The following is an 18,923-nucleotide window of genomic DNA, read 5'->3' as shown; positions in this document are numbered from 1 at the left end:
TTGTTTTTTAGGATTATGTCCGAAATAAGGGTGGTAAAAAAATATCGTACTGTTGTTTTTGTTTTTTTTAGGTCAAAAAGTGGTTAAATGAATGCAGTTTGAATATTTAAATTTACTCATTTTCGGGGGCTAACTTTACGCAACTGTAAAAGTCAATCTTTATATTTCAACACTTTTCAATGTTCATTTACTTCATGAATCTTTCAAGATTCGTTATTTTGTCTTTTAAGGCTACTTTTTGCCTATTTAAAACTAGGGTAAACCAACCAATGAAGGAACATTTCATATATATTGATTAAAAATAAGAAGTTGAAAGTTTTTCTTTAGATTGATTGGTAACAATAGCTTACTGCCAAACAATAGGAAGTCATCTAACAATGTTTTGGGTTACCTGTTCAAAAAGACTTCTTTGGAAAAAATTTTGAATTTGTTATTATCTCCGCAACATCTTGTTTCTTTGAAAAAATTATAAGGTGAGTGTTTGTATTTATATGTTTCAAGTGGAATTAATTGCATGTAATAATTTTATTTTTCTCACTGTGGAAAAGAGAATTCAAAATATAGTTATTGAAGTTACGTTTTATTTTTTTTAAGCATCATAGCATAATAAAAAACGGAGATAAGGGGGTGTTTATTCACTGGATCACCAAACGATGAGAAGCCAGTGAAGGAACAAGTGTTCCTTTACTGTTTTTTTTTTCTAAGTTAATGAAAATTAAAGATAAAATTTAATTTTCTCGTACTTTAAGTGATGTTCCGCATCAAAAGTATGTTAAAAATACGAAAAACAACTTCTAACCAGTGAGGGAACAGGCATGTTCCTTTACCGGGCATAAATTTCCCAGTGAATGAAAAGTATGTGTTAATATGTAGACACTTTAATTTTCAATTCATGATTACAAAAAAAAGTTAACATTTTCCAAGTATTTATATGTAATAATTTCAAGAATAGGCTTGTTTTTAAATATTTGTATGGCTTATAAATTCATAAAGAGCATTAAAAAATAACCAAAATTAAGTGTTCCTTTACTGGGTGTTCATTCACTGGTAAGAGCTGTTCTTTCACTTGGACTTCTTACTACTTGTTATTTGAACCTCCAAAACTTTAAAACAATATTATGTAAGTTCTCTACAATTTTTTTACATAATTTGCAATTAGTAACAAATATGTTGACACTGCCATTTAACTAAAATTACGAATTTTGAAATTAATATGATTTTTTAAAAGTCAAGCGAAACTTAAGTGTTCCTTCACTGGTTAGTTTACCCTACCAAACAATCAAAGAGGGCAGCAGCTTTAAACTTACTAAAAAAACTTTTGTTTAAGTAAAACAAATTAAGAATAAGCAATACGTTGCGTTTGTTACAAAACAAATTTAAAATTGAAACATTTGAGTTGACGGGTGACTGAATCGTGGCAATGTGCAGCATTGGCGCCAACAAACAAACAAAAGAAACTTCGGTGAGCATTTTTATCAGAACATAGCTCAAAATGCGTGCTTAGTAAAATGGACGCAACTCAAAATGCGTGTTTAAGAAAATGGACACTGAACCAATGCGTGTTTGAGAAAATGCATTCAGCTTAAAATACGTGTTAAAGGATTTTTGCTTTTTAAGGCTTCTTTTTGCCTACTTAAAGCTACTAAAAACTATTATCAAAGAAGGAAATAATTTTAAACTTAACAAAAATCTTTTGTTTAACTAAAACAAAATAAGAAAAACCAGTTACAGTGCTTATTTAAAAACAAACTTGAAACTGAAACTTTTGAGTTGGTGGAAGACAGAATCGTGTCAAGCAATATGTAGCATTGGCGACATCAAACAAAGAAAAGCGTTAGTGATGTTTTAATTCGAAAATTGCTCAAAATGCTTGTTTCAGAAAATGGAAGCAGCTGCAAATGCGTATTTAAGAAAATAAACACAATGCGGAACGCGTAAATAGAAAATGGAGGCAGCTCAAAATGCGTGTTTAAGAGAATAGAAACGGCTTGAAATGAATGTCTAAGAAAATGAACGCTGCAAAAAATGCTCGTTTTTAATGCTCAACTCAAATTTAATAACTAAACGAGGAATTGCCTGCTTACTTTTCCTTGCTTATTTAAACACTAAAACCATAATCATAATCATTATGAAACACTTTGACACAGCATGTGAACCCCAGATAACAAAATAAGGTTTATTTTCACTCAGCAAAACCCTTTTAATGCGAACCAAAAAAGGTTTGTTATGCGGTTTACGCGAAAACCTTCTGACCTTAAAACGAGATCTATGACAATCTGCTCCATTCTTCTCACATTACCCTCTTCCAAAACCTTGGAAAACAAGCTTTCATATAAAAACCTTAAATCAAGGTTGACTTAGGGTTTTCAAGCGTGAAAAAATCCTTTAATAAAGCTAGTCTCAAGGTGAAAATAATCTTAAATCTAGGTAATTATAAGGCTTCTTTTCGCAAAGTCTTGCATGCTCTGCTAGAATTCACCTTGTCATAAAATTTTAATGGGCAATGTAACTTGATCCCATCGCTAATGTGACGTCAGCATTATGGACCTAAGTGACAATACTTTTTGAAAAAGCTTTAAAAGATAATTTTTAATCCCTTTGTTTTGAAAAGAAAATTCTGACACAAAGTTGCCGTAAGATTACATGCTTTCTGGGAACGGCATTCCAACCAATTAACACAACATACTAACCACACGACATCGAAACCATTAAGTCTCGGACTTAATAGTTGGGATGGTATATTACAGTTGCGATTTATTAGGCGAGCTTTTTGGATTCTGAACACAAAACGATATAATGAATTTTAAAAATCTAAATTCTAACAACAAAAATTTTAATACTAATATTATCAATTCATTAGATCCATAAAAACCTTGTAAAAACAATTGTTGACATATTAATTTTTAAAAAAAAAATGAACTAAGGTCATTCAGGAAAACAGACGATTTAAAATCACGAATTTATTTGCATTCATCTATTTATTCTTCAGCAAATGAATAATTTTTATAAGAGAAATTTGAAAAACAAAATCAAATGCTACGTCCGTTTTCTTAAAAACGCTTTTTTATCTGTGTCCATTTTCATAAACTCGAAATTTTAGCTGTGTCCATTTTCTTAAACGTGTAGTTTGAACTGTGTCCAACGTAAATAGCTCAATGACAAGAAATGGTTCCTTCCTTTTAAATCCAATCAGTGATTACTTGAAAACCTTACAAGATTTTCGCAAGATTTTAGAAAGCAATAAAAAAATTTGGTATAATACTCGTTTATTTGCTTTCACTTGAATGATTTTTTTTCCCCAAAAGATTTTTTTATTATTTATTAATACTTTTTCTAAAAGGTTTGTATTTGCATTATTTTGTTTCCTTGGAAAAAGCTTTTCGCTTTGTATTTCTGTGTACATTATCATGACAACTATAATACAATTATTAAAACAAGATTTACCATTCACTTTTTTTTTCCACCTAAGAAAACAATGTTTTTTTAAAAGGGTAAAAGTTACTTTTTACCCTTTTAGAATGAAGGATTTGAAATTGCAATATTTTTGCTTTATTGAAAAAAGATTTTTAGTACAAACATTTTCGTTACAATAAAAAGAAAATTCCTACACAAGATTGTCGTAAGGTTACTTGCTCTCCGGCCCAGTATTTCACCTCTATGCTCTGGCCACGGTCCCGGCGCAGCCTGATCAAAAAGGTGATCCACACGCTCCCTGACCGCTGCCCAGTTTATGTGACCTACAGGGAATTGTGTCTTAACGATCAGTCAAATAACAGTCCTGAATGGTCTTAGTGACATTAGTTTGGACATGGACATCTGAATTCTTACTGCATTCGGATCTGTCGATGCAAATATATTGAACCAATCAGACTCTAAATTTTATAGATAATCGTTTCAAGCGACTCAGGTGCAGCAGGGCTAATTTAGTGGAAGACTCTTTCTACAAAAGAAATAACTTCCCTCTCAACTTTATGTGTCCCGAAGTGGACTGATCGTTAAGACACGGTTCCCAGCAGATCACCGGAGTCAAGCATCACCAGCTGTGGTCAGTGTGCGGGAGGGGGGGATGACCACTTGGATCAGTCTGCGTAGGGACCGAGGGTGTGCGGTATTGGTTCTCGTTAAACTGTTCTACCGTAAAGTGCTCGACTTCGCGTGCAGGTCATCGGGCTACCGAAGCGAGGGTGCCATCCCCTCTGCAGAGGATCAAAATTGTGATGGCATGTCTTCGGATCATCCTCAGGGATGTTTCCGAGACCGTCGCTAATAGCCCATTGTGCAGTCTAGTGCGACGTAAATAAACAACAACAATAACAACTTCATGTAAATTTAACAGCTGAAACATATAACGTCTCGGCAGCCTTTTTTACTTTTACATCATTGCTGACTTGATCTGTCCTGTTATGATCTCTGAGGGATCATTCTCTTTGTATCCGATTTCTCAAAATTAATATCCCCTCTGCAGAGGATCAAAATTGTGATGTCTTCGACTGGATGTCTTCGGATCATCCTCAGGGATGTTTCCCAGACCGTCGCCAATAGCCCATTGTGCAGCTCTAGTGCGACGTAAATTAACTACAACAACAACAACAAAATTAATATTAAAAAAATTTGAAACTGAAAATGGCAACTACAATTAAATTATAAAAATTAAATTTTATTTAATTGTAATATTCTCAGGTTTTTATGAGCTATTAATACTTCTAGTACTTTATTTAGTATTAATACAGTCATTATATTGCAAATAAAGCTATAAATAAAAAAGTTCTACTTTATGGTAATAGGTATTGACATATTGGATTCTTCCTAAAAGCGCCATTTTCTTACCAGCAGTTGGAGTGTGTGGTCAGTGATTTTTAGCTCTCGAGAATTATCTCTTAATTTCATATTTAAAATGAGTACAGACAAGAATAACGAAGTTTCCGTACAGCGTAAAGAAGATGCTTTAGCTGATAAAGACAAGATTTCCAGTGATACTAAATCTGAATTAAATGCAAAAAGGTCGGCGTCTGAGGTAAGTACAAAGATGCCGGTAAAATTTCACGGCGGCCATCTTACAGTTTTTATTCTAATTCTATCTTTTTGACTAGTAATTTTATTCTTTATGGTTGTTTTCGAGGCAAAATGAAATTATTTTATCTTATAACTCTGTGTTGTATATATATTACTGATAAGTGTTGTTAGGAATATAGAATTCTATCGTATGCATGTACATTACGAAATCGAAATGACGGCATAAATGTAAATGTCTCTTATTATCAAATTTTTTTGTTGAAGTTCACTGTTTCGAGATTTTCATAATTCATCATATTTGTTCTTAAAGTAGTTTTATTTTAAATAAACATGTGTGTGATTGTATTGTTCGCTTTGATGCATTAACATGTTTGAAAGTGTATTGTCGGCTTTGATGAAATCATAGAAATACTATCTTATTATACTTATTTTCCTAGTTAACAAAAGTATTAACTTGGCATTGCTAAAAGAAGTATTAAAGGTTATCTATTAATTATAGTTTCGATGAACTTTTAAAGCTTATCCTCTACGTTCTAGTTGAAAGTAACAAATTAGCCACATACGAGAACTCTCAGATATTTAGATAGTAATAAATCTTTTCCTCTGATATATTGTTTTTCATGATATTAGTAGTCTTCATTTGCTGTGGATTCTCCATTGTTGCACAAAATATTTCATCCAAGGGTAGTGTACTAAGATTTTTATAAATAAGAATTTAAGAAGTTTTGTACACCACTTTTTAAAGTACATACAGACAAATGCTTAACTCTTTAGTTTACTACCACTGAAAAAAATAATACAACTTCAAGTAGTAGGGTTCACCATATTGTGTAATAAGAAAAGTTTTAATATTCTCGAGTCCTCTTAGATATAATTTTAGCAATTTTCAATTTCTTTCTGCTATATGTGTGCTCATGAAATATCAAGGTAGATTAAAATTTTAAATCTCTGTTTTTTTTTTCTGAGAATGTTATAAAAATGATCTACTTAATGCTTATTGTATACTCTCCTGCTTATTGTTGGTTTCATTTGTTTTTTAGTGGCCATTTCTAGTTTTTTTATTTATTTGTATGTATAGGTATAGCCAGACATGTATGATAAGCGGAAAATTAGTGGAGAATTTTGTTACTCTTAATTATAAATTGGTCAATTCCTCTTACTCCGCAATCAATCTTGACCCTAGACAATGGACTACTTAAACATTATATTTTTAAAGAGAAAGTGCCCAGCTCTGTATTTTTACTGTGATGGTGGAACCAAATACCTAATATTCAAATTAGATCCCAAACAATAGCGTATGCTTCTTATTCTAATGTTTGTGAATTAAGGAAAGAATCTGACTTGCGAAAAAAATTTTATATTCTTTCTCACTACTCTGTTGAGCCAGACTTGCTATCCTTTTCTATTTAAGAAGCATCAGAATGTATAATGAATGGCAAGTCTTTTGTCAGTGTATGTACCGTTTGTCTAAAATAAGTACTCCAGACTTTCGTCTGGACCTGTGTGCGGGGATATTTTCGTACTTTTGTGCCTACTTCAATCGCCAAATAGGTTTTTAAACTTGCAAATTTTAAAAAAAGAAACATGTAGATGTTTTTCCAGGGGTGGCTACGAGTTGGTCCCTTTCTGTGATGTTTTTTTTTTTTTTAAGTTTCTCACTGGCCACTGCCCGGAAGTTTCCTAGACTTGACGATTATTTCGCCACAGATCACAATACGGAAGTCTTCCCCCTGTGTCTGTGACTATTTCAAGTAGGGGTGCGGGGTCACTGCTTAGGAGTCGTTTGGGCGAGAGAAAGGGATCTCTTTCTACGGTCTGTTGTGTTATGCCTAGAGTGAAGAAGAAATAAGCATTGTTTAGAGCATTTGATTCCCTATTTTTTTATCTTTCTCTTTATCAAAAGCTTCTATTTTAGAAAAAAAAAATTCACATTTATTTTTGTAAGTTTTTTTTCTATTTTTCATCCTTTTACTTATTTGAATTTTGCGAAATGCCTTTTAAATTAAAAAAAGGTAGAGTTTTAAAATTACATCCACGTAAAATTATGCACAATGCTAATGAAGCTAAGGAAAAAGCCCTTAAATTACCTCTATCAACCAGAATTAGAAAGCATAATTTTTTTTTAAAAAAAAACAAAGATAACTTCAGATGGTTTGATGGGTGTTGACAGGGGTCTGTCTAGGTTTTTCTGAGAGGTACCTATTTTGAGAAAATTTAGACATAAATTGTGAAAAATTGAAAATTATATTAAAAAATCTACACAAAAATATGGATTTATCGTTTCTTAAGGGATACAAAAATAAAATTTTAAGAGAAAGTATTTTGTGAAGGTACCGCTAAACGGTAGTAAATTCGGCCTGGACAGACCCCTGGTTGATAAAAATTATCGTTGATAGTTTAAGATTTCATGCTAGTTGCGTGGTAACTTGCTTTCTGTCAACAAAAGAAAAGTAAAAAATATTTAATATTTCTCTGGCATAGGTGACATAAACTATTTTTATTTTCAGCAAAAGTTTTAGCTTCTTTTTAAATTAGAGTTAGAAAGTTTAAGCGCTTCACTTTTACCAGAAAATTCAACTAATAAAATAAATTAACTGCTTTAAAAAATGTGCAAGTTTAGAAATTTAACCATCTATAAGTTAATGAACATTCGTATTAAATAGCGCAAAATTAAAAAGTAACAGGGAAAAAAAACCTGCACTACCCTTAATGGCAGAATTTGTTCAATTTTTTTTATTATTATATAAAAAATAGCAACCGATTGGGTAAAGAGAATCATTTCAAGTAAAAAAAGAAATATCCATGTGAATCTTAAAAAAAGTTCTTGAATCAGATTAAATAAGTCTTCTACTGGTGACTGAGTCAGCCAATCTGGTATACTTCTCATTCAAGCTATCATCAAAGTTGCCCTATCTAAGATGCGCCATTCTTGTTTCCATAGCACCAGACGTCCTCAGACATTTTGGGGGCATGAGTACTTAGCTTAGACAGACTAGACTGAAATTTTTAAGCTCAACGAAAGCTTCCTTGTGTGTTTCATTTCAGTACTTCAGGTGCTCTTTTCTTTGTGAGTTTATAAGGTGATTTCTGCATAACAAAGGATATGATATATTCTCTGTAGTAATTAAACATAGCAAGCTTCTCAATTTATTTTCGTCCTAGGGGTTTCAGGATTTTGGCTGGCTGTGAATTTCTCAAGATTGAGGTTTTCCAGATGAAATGACCAAGGTACTTAGTTTGAGATTTGGCAGCAAAGCACTTTTTGGAATTAAAGGGATGTGTGTGTGGGGGGGGGGCTATGCAAGCAAAAGGGATAAAACATGTTCTTTCATTAATATATTGGTTCTTTCCTTAATATATTTTGCCTAGAATGATACTCTATGAGGAGAGTGAAGCATTCTTAAAGAATGTGGATAAGGGGGCTGGCAGTTTGCTATAAATTGTCACACTATAAAAATTGCTTATTTTAATTTCTGCTCTCAGGGGTCTGTCCAGGCCGAATTTACTACCGTTTAGCGGTACCTTCACAAATTCAACTTTAGGAAAAACGGTAGTTTTACAAATTCAATTTTAAGAAAAACGGTAGTTTCACAAAATACTTTTTCTCAAAATTTTATTTTTGTATCCCTTAAGAAACGATAAATCTATATTTTTACTATGTTTTTGTGTTGATTTTTAAATATAACTTTTAATTTTTCACAAATTATGTCTAAATTTTCACAAAATAGGCACCTCTCAGAAAAACCTAGACAGACCCCTGGCTCTTAATTTTACAATTCAGTTTCAATGAAATCTATAAAAAGGAAATACAGATTAGTTTCATGTCGTTAACCCTTTACAATCTGAATAATTAACCCATAACAAACCAGGTTTGCAAAAATTGCCTGATCCTACTTTTGGCGAGCCTTGTTAACCCCTTAACCCAGATTTTTTTGAAAATCTGCCAAAAAAATCAATTTTCTAATAGTATAAAAAAAACTTATGAACATTGTCTTTTCTTTTGGTGGACAATTTTGATATACTGCTCTTTTGTTCCACGGAAAAAGGCTATATTTTATTTTTAAATAAATAAGTGTCATATACAATCCTATGTAAATGATAAATATCAATAAAACTAATTTTTTCTAGACTTTCACATTGTTATTTTCAATTAGAGTGAAAAATTATAGCAGCATAAAAATACAATGCCTCTCGAATTATCTCGAGTGTGCACAGTTTGGCCTGTTAGCACTCTCGAATTAACTCGAGCACACAAGTTAATGGGTTATCAGTACTTACACTAAAAAATTGTTTTATTTTTTTTAATTTTCTTTTTTACAAAAGGTAAAAATTTGGCACTGTCACTGGTGACATGTATTTTTGATGATGAACAATCATACTATTTTAAGATTCTTAATTTTTGCTTTGTTAAAGGAGTGGGGATTCCAGTGAGAGGATGAATGTTGTCAAAACTGGAATGGGGCCAAAGTAGCTTGACCCCTCAAGTACAACTTACTAGTGATGGAGCCGAATACCGAATATTCGGCCAAATTTTAGGCCGAATACTTACTTTTTAAAAATGTCTCTTTTGATTGTAATTAAAGTAATTTTCAAATTTTAAATTAAAAATGAAATAAATATTAACAAAATTGCTTTTTTATTCTCGTATATTAAAAAAAAATTTAACAGCTTGATTTTTTTTTTTAATAATTTAAATATCTTGATGCCAATAACAAGGCAATATGGCTTTTATAAATCTAAATAATTAATAATAGCATATTTTAGTTATAGTTATACTTGTAATTTATCTGCTATTTTATTTAAAATAAGAACTCATTACTACTGTTAAATGTATTCTTAACTTTCTTTTTTGTCAGAAAAATTATTAAAACCCAGAAAATTAAGAACTTTTTAAAAAGTTTCACTTTTGAAATTTTAATTTTGTATTTAAATAATTTTCAAATTTTAAATTAAAAATGAAATAAATATTAAAGAATTTGCTTTTTCAAACTTTCTATATTTAAAAAAAAATTTAACAACTTGATGTATTTTTTTGTAATATTTTAAATATCTTGATGCCAACGATAAGGCTTTCACAAATCTAAATAATTAATAATAGCATATCTTAACTAATTATACTTGTGATTTATATATTTTATTTAAAATAAGAACTCATTACTACTGTTAAATATAAAAGCTTCATTATTCGGCCGAATAACTTCAGTATTCGGCTGGGCCGAATATTTGTTACATCCCTACAACTTACATAGGGGAAACATTATAAAATTATTTCAATGTAGAAGAAAAAGATTCATTGATATCCAATTATGAAACTTACAAATGAAATGAAGTCAGCATCACTCTCATCACTTGTCTTTTTGCTACTGAACCTTGTTAATGCTTCTCAACCGCTCTCTCTCCAGCCCTAGACAAGGAGAAAAATGACCACTCCATTACTTGTTTACTTATTAGAAATATATTAGTATTTCCAAGCTTTTGCTTTCACATTTAACACCAATCTCATCTGCCCCTTAACAGGACAAAATGAAAATTTTGAGTGCCATTATATTAACATATAAAATGTGAGTGATATTTTTGCATTATGAAATAAAAACATAATTACACAGAGAAGTGATTACTAAAATCAGCTGTAATCTCCATGTCTTATCATACCCTCCAACTTATGAAGATTTTGAAAATAATTCTTTCTAGTGGTAGCAAACCAAAGTAGAAATTTTTAAAGCAAATGGATCTCTCATAAAACTTTTATCAGAACTTAAGAATCTAGCCATATGGCCTGCACTTTTATAAGTAATAGTGGAAAAGTTACGCTAAAAATAATTTTTTTTAAATATTAAGACATTGATTTTGCTACCGTCTGAAAAGATTTCTGAAACTACGGAAATTCCGTAGCAGTTGGAGGGTATGTCTTATGTTAAAAATATTTTTATTTCTGTCTTTTCTTTTTTTTTCCACAGAAAAAAGTTTTTTTTTAAAAAAAAAACGAGTTTCAGAGCCAACAGTTATTCCACTTACAATTTATCCCATTTTTGAATATAAAGGCTTATGAATTGTTTTTAAAAAAAGATATACTGACAAAACCTGATTTTAGATTCTTATAAATGTAGTAGAAAATTGTCTTTGCTTGTTTTATATATTTTCTCATAATATTTTTTGTTTTTAGCTTAGTGGCGAAGAAGGAAAGCAAAAAATACAAAAGGTATGTTTCAATAATAGATATTTTTAAAGTAGATTATTAAGCTATATCACTTTAAACTTTGTCCTTAAGGTTTCATTATTTAATGCTTTGAACCTGTTTTGTTTGTTCTAATTGAAGTATTCTTTTAAGATATAACACCTTAAAGCATAAAGTACTGTAAAAAAAAATTTAATATTTTGTTGATTACTATTCTAACAGCTGTTAGATGTACGAATTAAGGCGTAGTAAAATATTTCGATTTTGGGAAATTAGTTCTGTATATATTTTGCAATATTCGTCAAAGATCAGAGCAATTCTGAGAAAGGGGAGAGGGGTATAAGAAGAATGTACAGTTTAACAACTTGTTTGCAATAGTTACAAGCAATAAACATAAAGTGAAATATGACTTCATGCTAAGAAATGTCATTTGTAGTCCCAACACCTGCTAGATTAAAGTTGAAGAACTGAAAATAAAATCTGTAGAAATGAAATTTGATAATTTCAACAACTGAATCTTCACAGCAACTGAGTTGGTTGTTTTAGAATCTCAATTGCGAGCTTTCCAAACTGAGAAACCATTGCAGAAACTACCAAAAAAATGATTGAAAGGCAACTTGGATTTACAATGCAATCATCACAAAATAGTACGCAAACGATAGTCAATTAAATGCACAATTTATCAAATCGTAATGTAGCAGAATCTTAAGAACCATATGGAAATGGGTTGTTAGAAATGCCGAAAAGCGATCGAAACATTACTTAGATTTGATGAAATTGGCTACCAAAATTACTCTTAATTTGAAATTTGCATATTGTATAAAAAATATTGGGTCTTTTGAAACCATGTAGACTTACAGTAGAATCAGTGTAAACACAAATGCATTAATAAGTAACTCAAATGTCCAGTACAAAATGTTTGATTTTTTATTTTTCTAACAAAATTTTCACTGCGTTCAGAAGCTCCCACGAGGCGCATGTTGTGCACCCCGAAATTAAGGTGTCTCCCCTGGATCATGAAATTTATATGTTTAAATTCAGTCTGGGTCTGTACTTATTTTAAGTGTTTTTTTCTCCTGACACTGGTGTCTCATTTCTATCATTATAAAGTGATTACTTAAATTTGAATAGATAGAAAAGTCTTATTTTGTGATTTTAAAATGCAACATACTCTTTTTACTAATTCATATTCTTAGTTTTATCCTCTTTTTTTTTTTTTTAGACGGAGCACAAGAGTGAGTACCAAGTTTTGCTATATTGCTGCTTCTTGATGTTAAGTATGCCTTATTTTATGATTAGTGTTACATTCTTTACCTATTGGGGGGTTTTTAGGAATGCTCTCATATGCATTGTTTGTAGATTTCTGATATAACTTAAAATAAAACAGAAATCCCACTTTATTTATAATAAATTTTAAAAGATTTCTGCAATTTATTTGCAGGTAATGGATATTTTATCATGCTTTTTTTAAAAAAAAATATCAGTTAATCCTTTTGGAGTGGTTTATATTTTTTTATTGGAATAATACTTAAAATTAAAAGCAGTTTTTTTCTTCTTAAGCTTCCCTTGCATTGAAAAGTGAGCATTTTACATTTTTCTTCCAGCACCATGTAATATCTTTTTGACTATTGTCTAATGAATGTTAAGGGTGATTAATATTGCTCTTTTGAAGAAATCAACTTTTTATATATGCATCAGTTTAAACTCGAAACTTTATTTTGTGCTTGTCTTTCTTGTTTAGGCAGTTGTTCCTTGAGTCAGAGAACAAGCAAATTTGATAGGGTTTATTAAAATAGCTTTTTATGTTTAATATATGACAATATTAAACTGGCTTATAACTTATAATTTTTATATGTTAATTTGTAAATACTGCAGCTTGATTAACTTGATCTAGCATTGTCTTGTGTTTTGTAAAATAGAAAGAAAATGAAATGAATAAAACTTAGCTGCAAGCTTAGCATTTTTGCTTATTGATTTTTTCCCCTTAATGTTTTAAGTTAGTGAAGTTCTAAGCTTTCACTTTTTAAAGAACGCTTGTAAACATAGGCACTTATGCCCAGTTTCTCAGCAGTTTTGAAACAAATTGATTTTTATCAATATTCAGGTCCAGTTTTCACTTCTTTACTTTCTATTGGCTTAAGGGCATATGTAAGAAAATTGTTAAAGAAGATTTCTTATTCAAGCACATTTTCCAAGAAGCTTGGTAAGCGTTATATATTCGTTATATGTGTGATGTGACGAACTGTTCAGGAGTTGAACTTGTATCTGCAACTCTTTGGTCATGTTCTTTCTTTTCTCCATTGTTTTCTGTTCACGAGAAACTTATTTACATAAATAAAATTATGAATCATACTAATTTCTGTCAACTGATATTTGGACTATAGTTTTCCCCTGTTTTCATGTTTGATGTGACAGCATCACATAATACAGTATTTTGGTAAATAATATTTATAGCCAGTAATTTTGAAACTTCAAGTTATTGTGCAGGACTCGTTTATTATTGATTTTAGAATGGCTTCATTTGATCTCATCTTGAAGATTTCTCAAAAAAATTGTTTGTTTTAGAGCAGTGGTCTTGCAGCTTTGGAATGATACCAGTCCGTGGATCAAATGGTAGTGTGTTGCCACTTAAGCTTTTTGCCATTAAATTGTTTAATCCAGATTTTTGACTAACCTACCTGTTTTTCTATTCATGGTTCTATTTTATTTTAACACATTGGTTAACTCAGCATTGATATTTATTTTTAAGCTACTGATCCTCAATCTTCATCTATCATTTCTTTAACATCTCGGAAATACAGATGTTTCTAATTTAAGTACTTTTTAAGAAGCCATATGTGGCAGATTCACTCTTGTGTTTTTAATTTGCGTGTTCATACTACAAATAGAATTTTACTGCTTGAATACATCAAATTTTAAGCATTTGATCAAGCATTGTACTTTCCCTTTAATGAGGGGTTTTATTCAGTTTAGCAGTTATGTGATTTTTCAGTATACTGAATTCAGTAATTTTTGAAAGGTGTTCTTTGTATTTGGCATTAACTTGCTATTCTGTTAGTACACTTTTTTTTTACTGAAGTAAGGTCCATTTCTCATTTTGTGAGTAATTTTAATTACGTCTTGTGAACCAGAAGCATAAGAACCTTTTCTAAGTTATGTATATCATATTTAGTTAAAATTTAGAAAACATTCTGCCTTTTTGGAAAAATGCACATATTGAATTCTTACTAAAAATTGTAGGCATCTATTGAATATATTTTGAACATTAGTAATAAGCTTATCTTGGTAATTATTGCCTATTTTAATTGAAGTTTTGTTTTTAAGTTTCATGGAACTTAAAACTTCTGACTTTTTTTTTTTTTTGCAATAAATTATACGATTTTCCGGAAATATTAGCCCATAATGGTTGCATCCCTTATATGAGACTTGGCTATGGAGAGTAAAGTAATGAACCTATTAAATATCTTATCTGTGAACTAAAACAATTTTTTGTTCATTCACTTTCCCCTCTCTCTATATTTTTAGCACTATTTATTTCTTGTTTATTAAGCCCTGCCTTAAAAGTATAAATGAAAATTGTTGTAAACCTTGCTCAGTAATTTATTCATTTGAAAATTGCTGACAGATTAAAATATGCCTTCCTAGTTTGAAAGTATAGTTTGTTTGGGTGTTCTGCCCCATAACTCATCTCCAGAGGAGGAAGGAAAAAAAAATGAGTCAAATTGCCTTGTGGTCTTTGACAAGAAAAATGTCATGGTCTTTGAATAAAAAAAAAAAGCCTTAATAGCAATAAGTAAGCTGCTCAATTTTTTTCAATTTATTTTTTATTTGTCAGAACTAATATTTTGCTGAGAGTTTTCCTTATCTTATGAACTTAAATTGATCTGCTGCTTTAACTTTTTTTATACATGAAATGTTCTTTTTTTAGAAATTATCTCCTTTTTTGATCTAATGTAGTCTCATAATTGTAATTGATGGATTATATGCCTGATTTGCATCTGTATTGAGCTCTTCTGTATTGCTTTTTGATTTTTTGCATTACAAAATTGAACTAAATGCAAGTTCTTTCTGGGGCAACTCATTTTTCTTACTGCTCCGTCATCTTATAACATTTATAAACTGTTCTCTCCTTACTGGACATGAACAGCAATTTCTGTCTCAGAGCTTTTTTGAATCTGCAAACTTGGCACTCCAAATTTTCTTTTCTTACTTATTTTTGCCAGATTTTTCTTGACTAAGTTTTCAAACTTGTGTGGGTGTTGTTTAAAAAAAAAAAAATTTTTTTTTTGCTGTATTCTAGACATTTATTTTGAGACATATTTTTAAGGGAATACAGAAATTGTTGATAGTTTATAGCTTTTGACTAATGGTTTATTGAACTAAATTCTTTTAAGAAGTTCAATGGTGCCATTATGCACTTGTGGTGGTATGTCATGAATTTGAAGTCACTTACTATTTTCTCAATTGTACATGATAATGCTAAAATTCAGGAAATTTTGAGATACCATGTTGGTGTTCAAATCTGATTAAATGTGTTTTCCATTATGAATTATGATAGGAGATAAGAATTTGTAGTTTAATTTTAGCATCTGAAAATGATCAGTATAATGAAAGCAAATTATTCAGATTGCTTGATTGTGCTTTTCCATTCTTTAAGGTTTCTTGTTAAGTCGTTCTCCTCTCTGCTTTCTTGCTCAATAGTGGGTGAACTTGCAGGCAGTAAAAAAATTTCTAATTTTATTTTATTTTTGTGTTGATATTAGCAGTCGTTTCACAATTCTCACTTCAACTGGCCTATGTAGCTTGTAGTGAAAAACTTTTTACCTACTTGGTTTCTACCAATTTTATTTTTATTTCTGTTTAGATATTTTCATAGTGATTATTAAAATTCTTTAAATTTGCTATTTATAGATTACTAATCAAATATTGTTAGGTTTTTCTTATGCAATAAGAAAGTTATTAATGATAATTTGTAAGACTAAATCCTGCTTTCAATTGTCACCATTTACTTATATTTTATATTAGAATTGCTTTTATATATTCTAGCATCTTTTCTAATTATGAATAAATCTTTCAATTTGAATATAATTGAAACAAATGTGAAGTAATAGATAACATGTAGGTAGAACATTCAAAATTTGCCCCCTTTTTTTGTTTATTTATTTTGCATTTATATAACTACGGTTGATTTGCTTAAAATGAATTCCTCATCAATTGACTTGGATTTATATAGCTTTAATATTAATAGTATTTCAAAGGTATTGAATGTGACACAATCTTTTATTGTAGTTGTAGAGTGTAATAATTTATGTTTAACGGTGTAAAAATTACCTGTTTTCCACTGTCTGGCATTTCTGAACTCTTTACTACGAAAACGTTCTTTTCATGTGCTACTCCAAGTGAAAGCCTATCATCAAAGCTACTGGTACTTAGTATATGGCGGTTTACTCTGGCAAAATTATGCTTATTACTTTTTGGATTTTTGTGTTCAATTTTTTATAGATTTGTGTCAGGACCTATAATAAAGCTCAGTGATAAAATTTGAATGGCAGTAAAATGTATTTAAATTGCATTCTGCTAAATGTAGTAAACATTTTATTGGGTTGACTAAGTTGTGTAATCCATTTCCAGATATGAAGTTACTTTTCAGTCAATATTTTATGCAATATTATAGTTTATTTTATATTGTATTCAATTAAGAGGATAACCTTAAACAGCCTTTGTATTTTCATGTTGTATGAACTCAACAGAAGTGTTTCAAACCAGATTGGTTACTGTAATATTTTGATTTGTGAAATATTTTTAAGAAGTGTATGCAGTTTTTTTTCCCCCACTGTCCCTTGTATAAATGAAACATGTAACAAATTTTCCTAATTGTTTTCAGAACTTCTTAGGAAACTTAATTATAAGAATCATAATAAATAAAAATCTTCTATTCAGTCAAATTTTTAGTGTGGCTATGATATCAATGTGTTTGTATAAAGGTTTTTTTTTTATTTCTTAAGATATATTTTGAAATGCTGTTATGAGTTACGGTGCTATAAATTTCTGTGCAACTCAAATATCTTTAATTGCAGCATGTAATGTGTGAATCACTATATTCTTGATAACCATTTTGTAATTTTTTTTATTTTAATAAGTAGCTATTTTGTTTTGAATTCTGATTTGTAACAGAAGAATTTTTTAACTGTGATACATTTGCCTCCTTATTTATTTACCTTCAAATAGATCGAAATTATTTTTAATATCGTCGTGAAAATTTTGAATCACTCATTTCAGTTATTTTTAACACGCTTAATACCATTTGTAAATCCATATTTCGATTTTATTTCCCCTTAATTGCAGTTATTGCAATAGATTTTTCTTATGGTCTTTAAAATTTCGGTATTATTGCTATACGCAAAATTGTAATTGCACACTTGAGGTGTCTAAGCCATTGTAAATCCTTGCAGTGTTTCAATGATCTTATTGGCTATTATTACAATTTTCTCTTTTTTAATTCCTATTTTTTGTGTATCATTGTTATGACATGCAAAATTAGATTCACATATCTATTGGTTGCTTTTTGAGTTGAATATACCACTTTTTTTTCCTACTTTTAGTTATTGCTACTGATGTCCACATGGTTTTTTAAATCCCTATATTTCAGTACGCTATCCAGAAAGAGAAATTTGAATCGCCTATTTCTGTAAATACTTTTTAAAATGCTCGATTTGCTGTTATTCCATGCAGAGTTTCGGTCAGGGTTCTTCTCAGTTGATTTTTAGATTTTTTAAAATCCCAATATAATTACATACATAAAGAAACTTCAAATTACACTCCTAAATATTTTATTTGATGCTATATTGTTATTGTTTTTAAATAGTAACCACTGCTGCAAATTTTTTGAAAATCTTGATATTTTTAAACGATGTTATCTATTACAACACTTGAATTTAAAATCCTATATTAAATTACATGCTTTTGGAGTAATCTCATTCGTGTGATTTTGTCGTAAATACACGTTGTTTTATCGTCAATCTTTTTTTCGCTTATTGTTATAAATTTTTTTTTTTTTTAAATTTTTCTTCTTAATTTTGATGACTCACAAAGTGTGGTCATACTTGGGGGTTACTTCCAATGACTTCAAGATGCTATCAAAGGCATATGATTTTTGGCAAGCGATTTTAATTTTACACAGTATAATTTTCTTTGTACAGAAATGCCACTTGTGATGGTGTCGTGAATATAGTCTATAATTAAAATTTAGCTTCATTAAAGTTACCCCTACTGATAGTTAAACAAATACTGTAAAAAAAAATTACCAATTATGATTGCAAGAACTATTTTAAATAAATGAGCAGTTGACTCTAAAACTAAGTCATTAATAGGAATCATCTTTAGTGCACTCTGACTGTGGCATGAGGTTGTCTCACAAATCTCTTGAGGCTCTTCAAATAAGCCACTCACAAATATTTTGAAGACATTTGAATCTACTTATTTGTTATACTTTTTAATTATGATATTTTTCGTGTTTCTTTATTTGACCGCATTTGGTGTGAAAGAGACAGAGGTTTTGATGGTCTAAAGGTTTTCTTCAACACAAAGTCTAAAGAAAAAATTCCATGCCTCCCAAAAGTGGTTGTTAATAAAGGTCGCTACACAAAGATGGTTTTTCCCAGGGTAGGGTGCGTAGCGTTTTTTAAAAAGTGCTTATTTTCGTTAAAGTCTTTAAAGATGCTTTTTTCATTGGGTG

General features: G+C 30.1%; 1 protein-coding gene and 1 long non-coding RNA gene across 2 annotated transcripts in view; one reads left to right on the top strand and one right to left on the bottom strand.

Annotated features, from left to right (window-relative positions):
* The window catches only part of LOC139427221 (uncharacterized), a 423,254-nt gene that overhangs the window by 168,845 nt on the left and 235,486 nt on the right, over positions 1-18,923 (bottom strand). The gene's annotated exons all lie outside the window — the stretch shown is intronic.
* The window catches only part of LOC107449508 (prothymosin alpha-B), a 42,506-nt gene continuing 28,279 nt past the window's right edge, over positions 4,697-18,923 (top strand). Inside the window, exons 1-3 of the mRNA XM_016065037.3 lie at positions 4,697-5,014; positions 11,177-11,212; positions 12,411-12,423. Coding sequence (XP_015920523.1) covers positions 4,895-5,014; positions 11,177-11,212; positions 12,411-12,423 — 169 coding nt within the window. The 5' untranslated portion in view covers positions 4,697-4,894. The remainder of the gene's footprint in view (positions 5,015-11,176; positions 11,213-12,410; positions 12,424-18,923) is intronic.

The sequence above is a fragment of the Parasteatoda tepidariorum genome, chromosome X2, assembly GCF_043381705.1.
Source record: "Parasteatoda tepidariorum isolate YZ-2023 chromosome X2, CAS_Ptep_4.0, whole genome shotgun sequence".
NCBI classification, from domain to species: Eukaryota; Metazoa; Arthropoda; class Arachnida; order Araneae; family Theridiidae; genus Parasteatoda; species Parasteatoda tepidariorum.
Note: the sequence above shows the minus strand (reverse complement) of the source record. Positions and strands in the feature narration are given on the sequence as shown.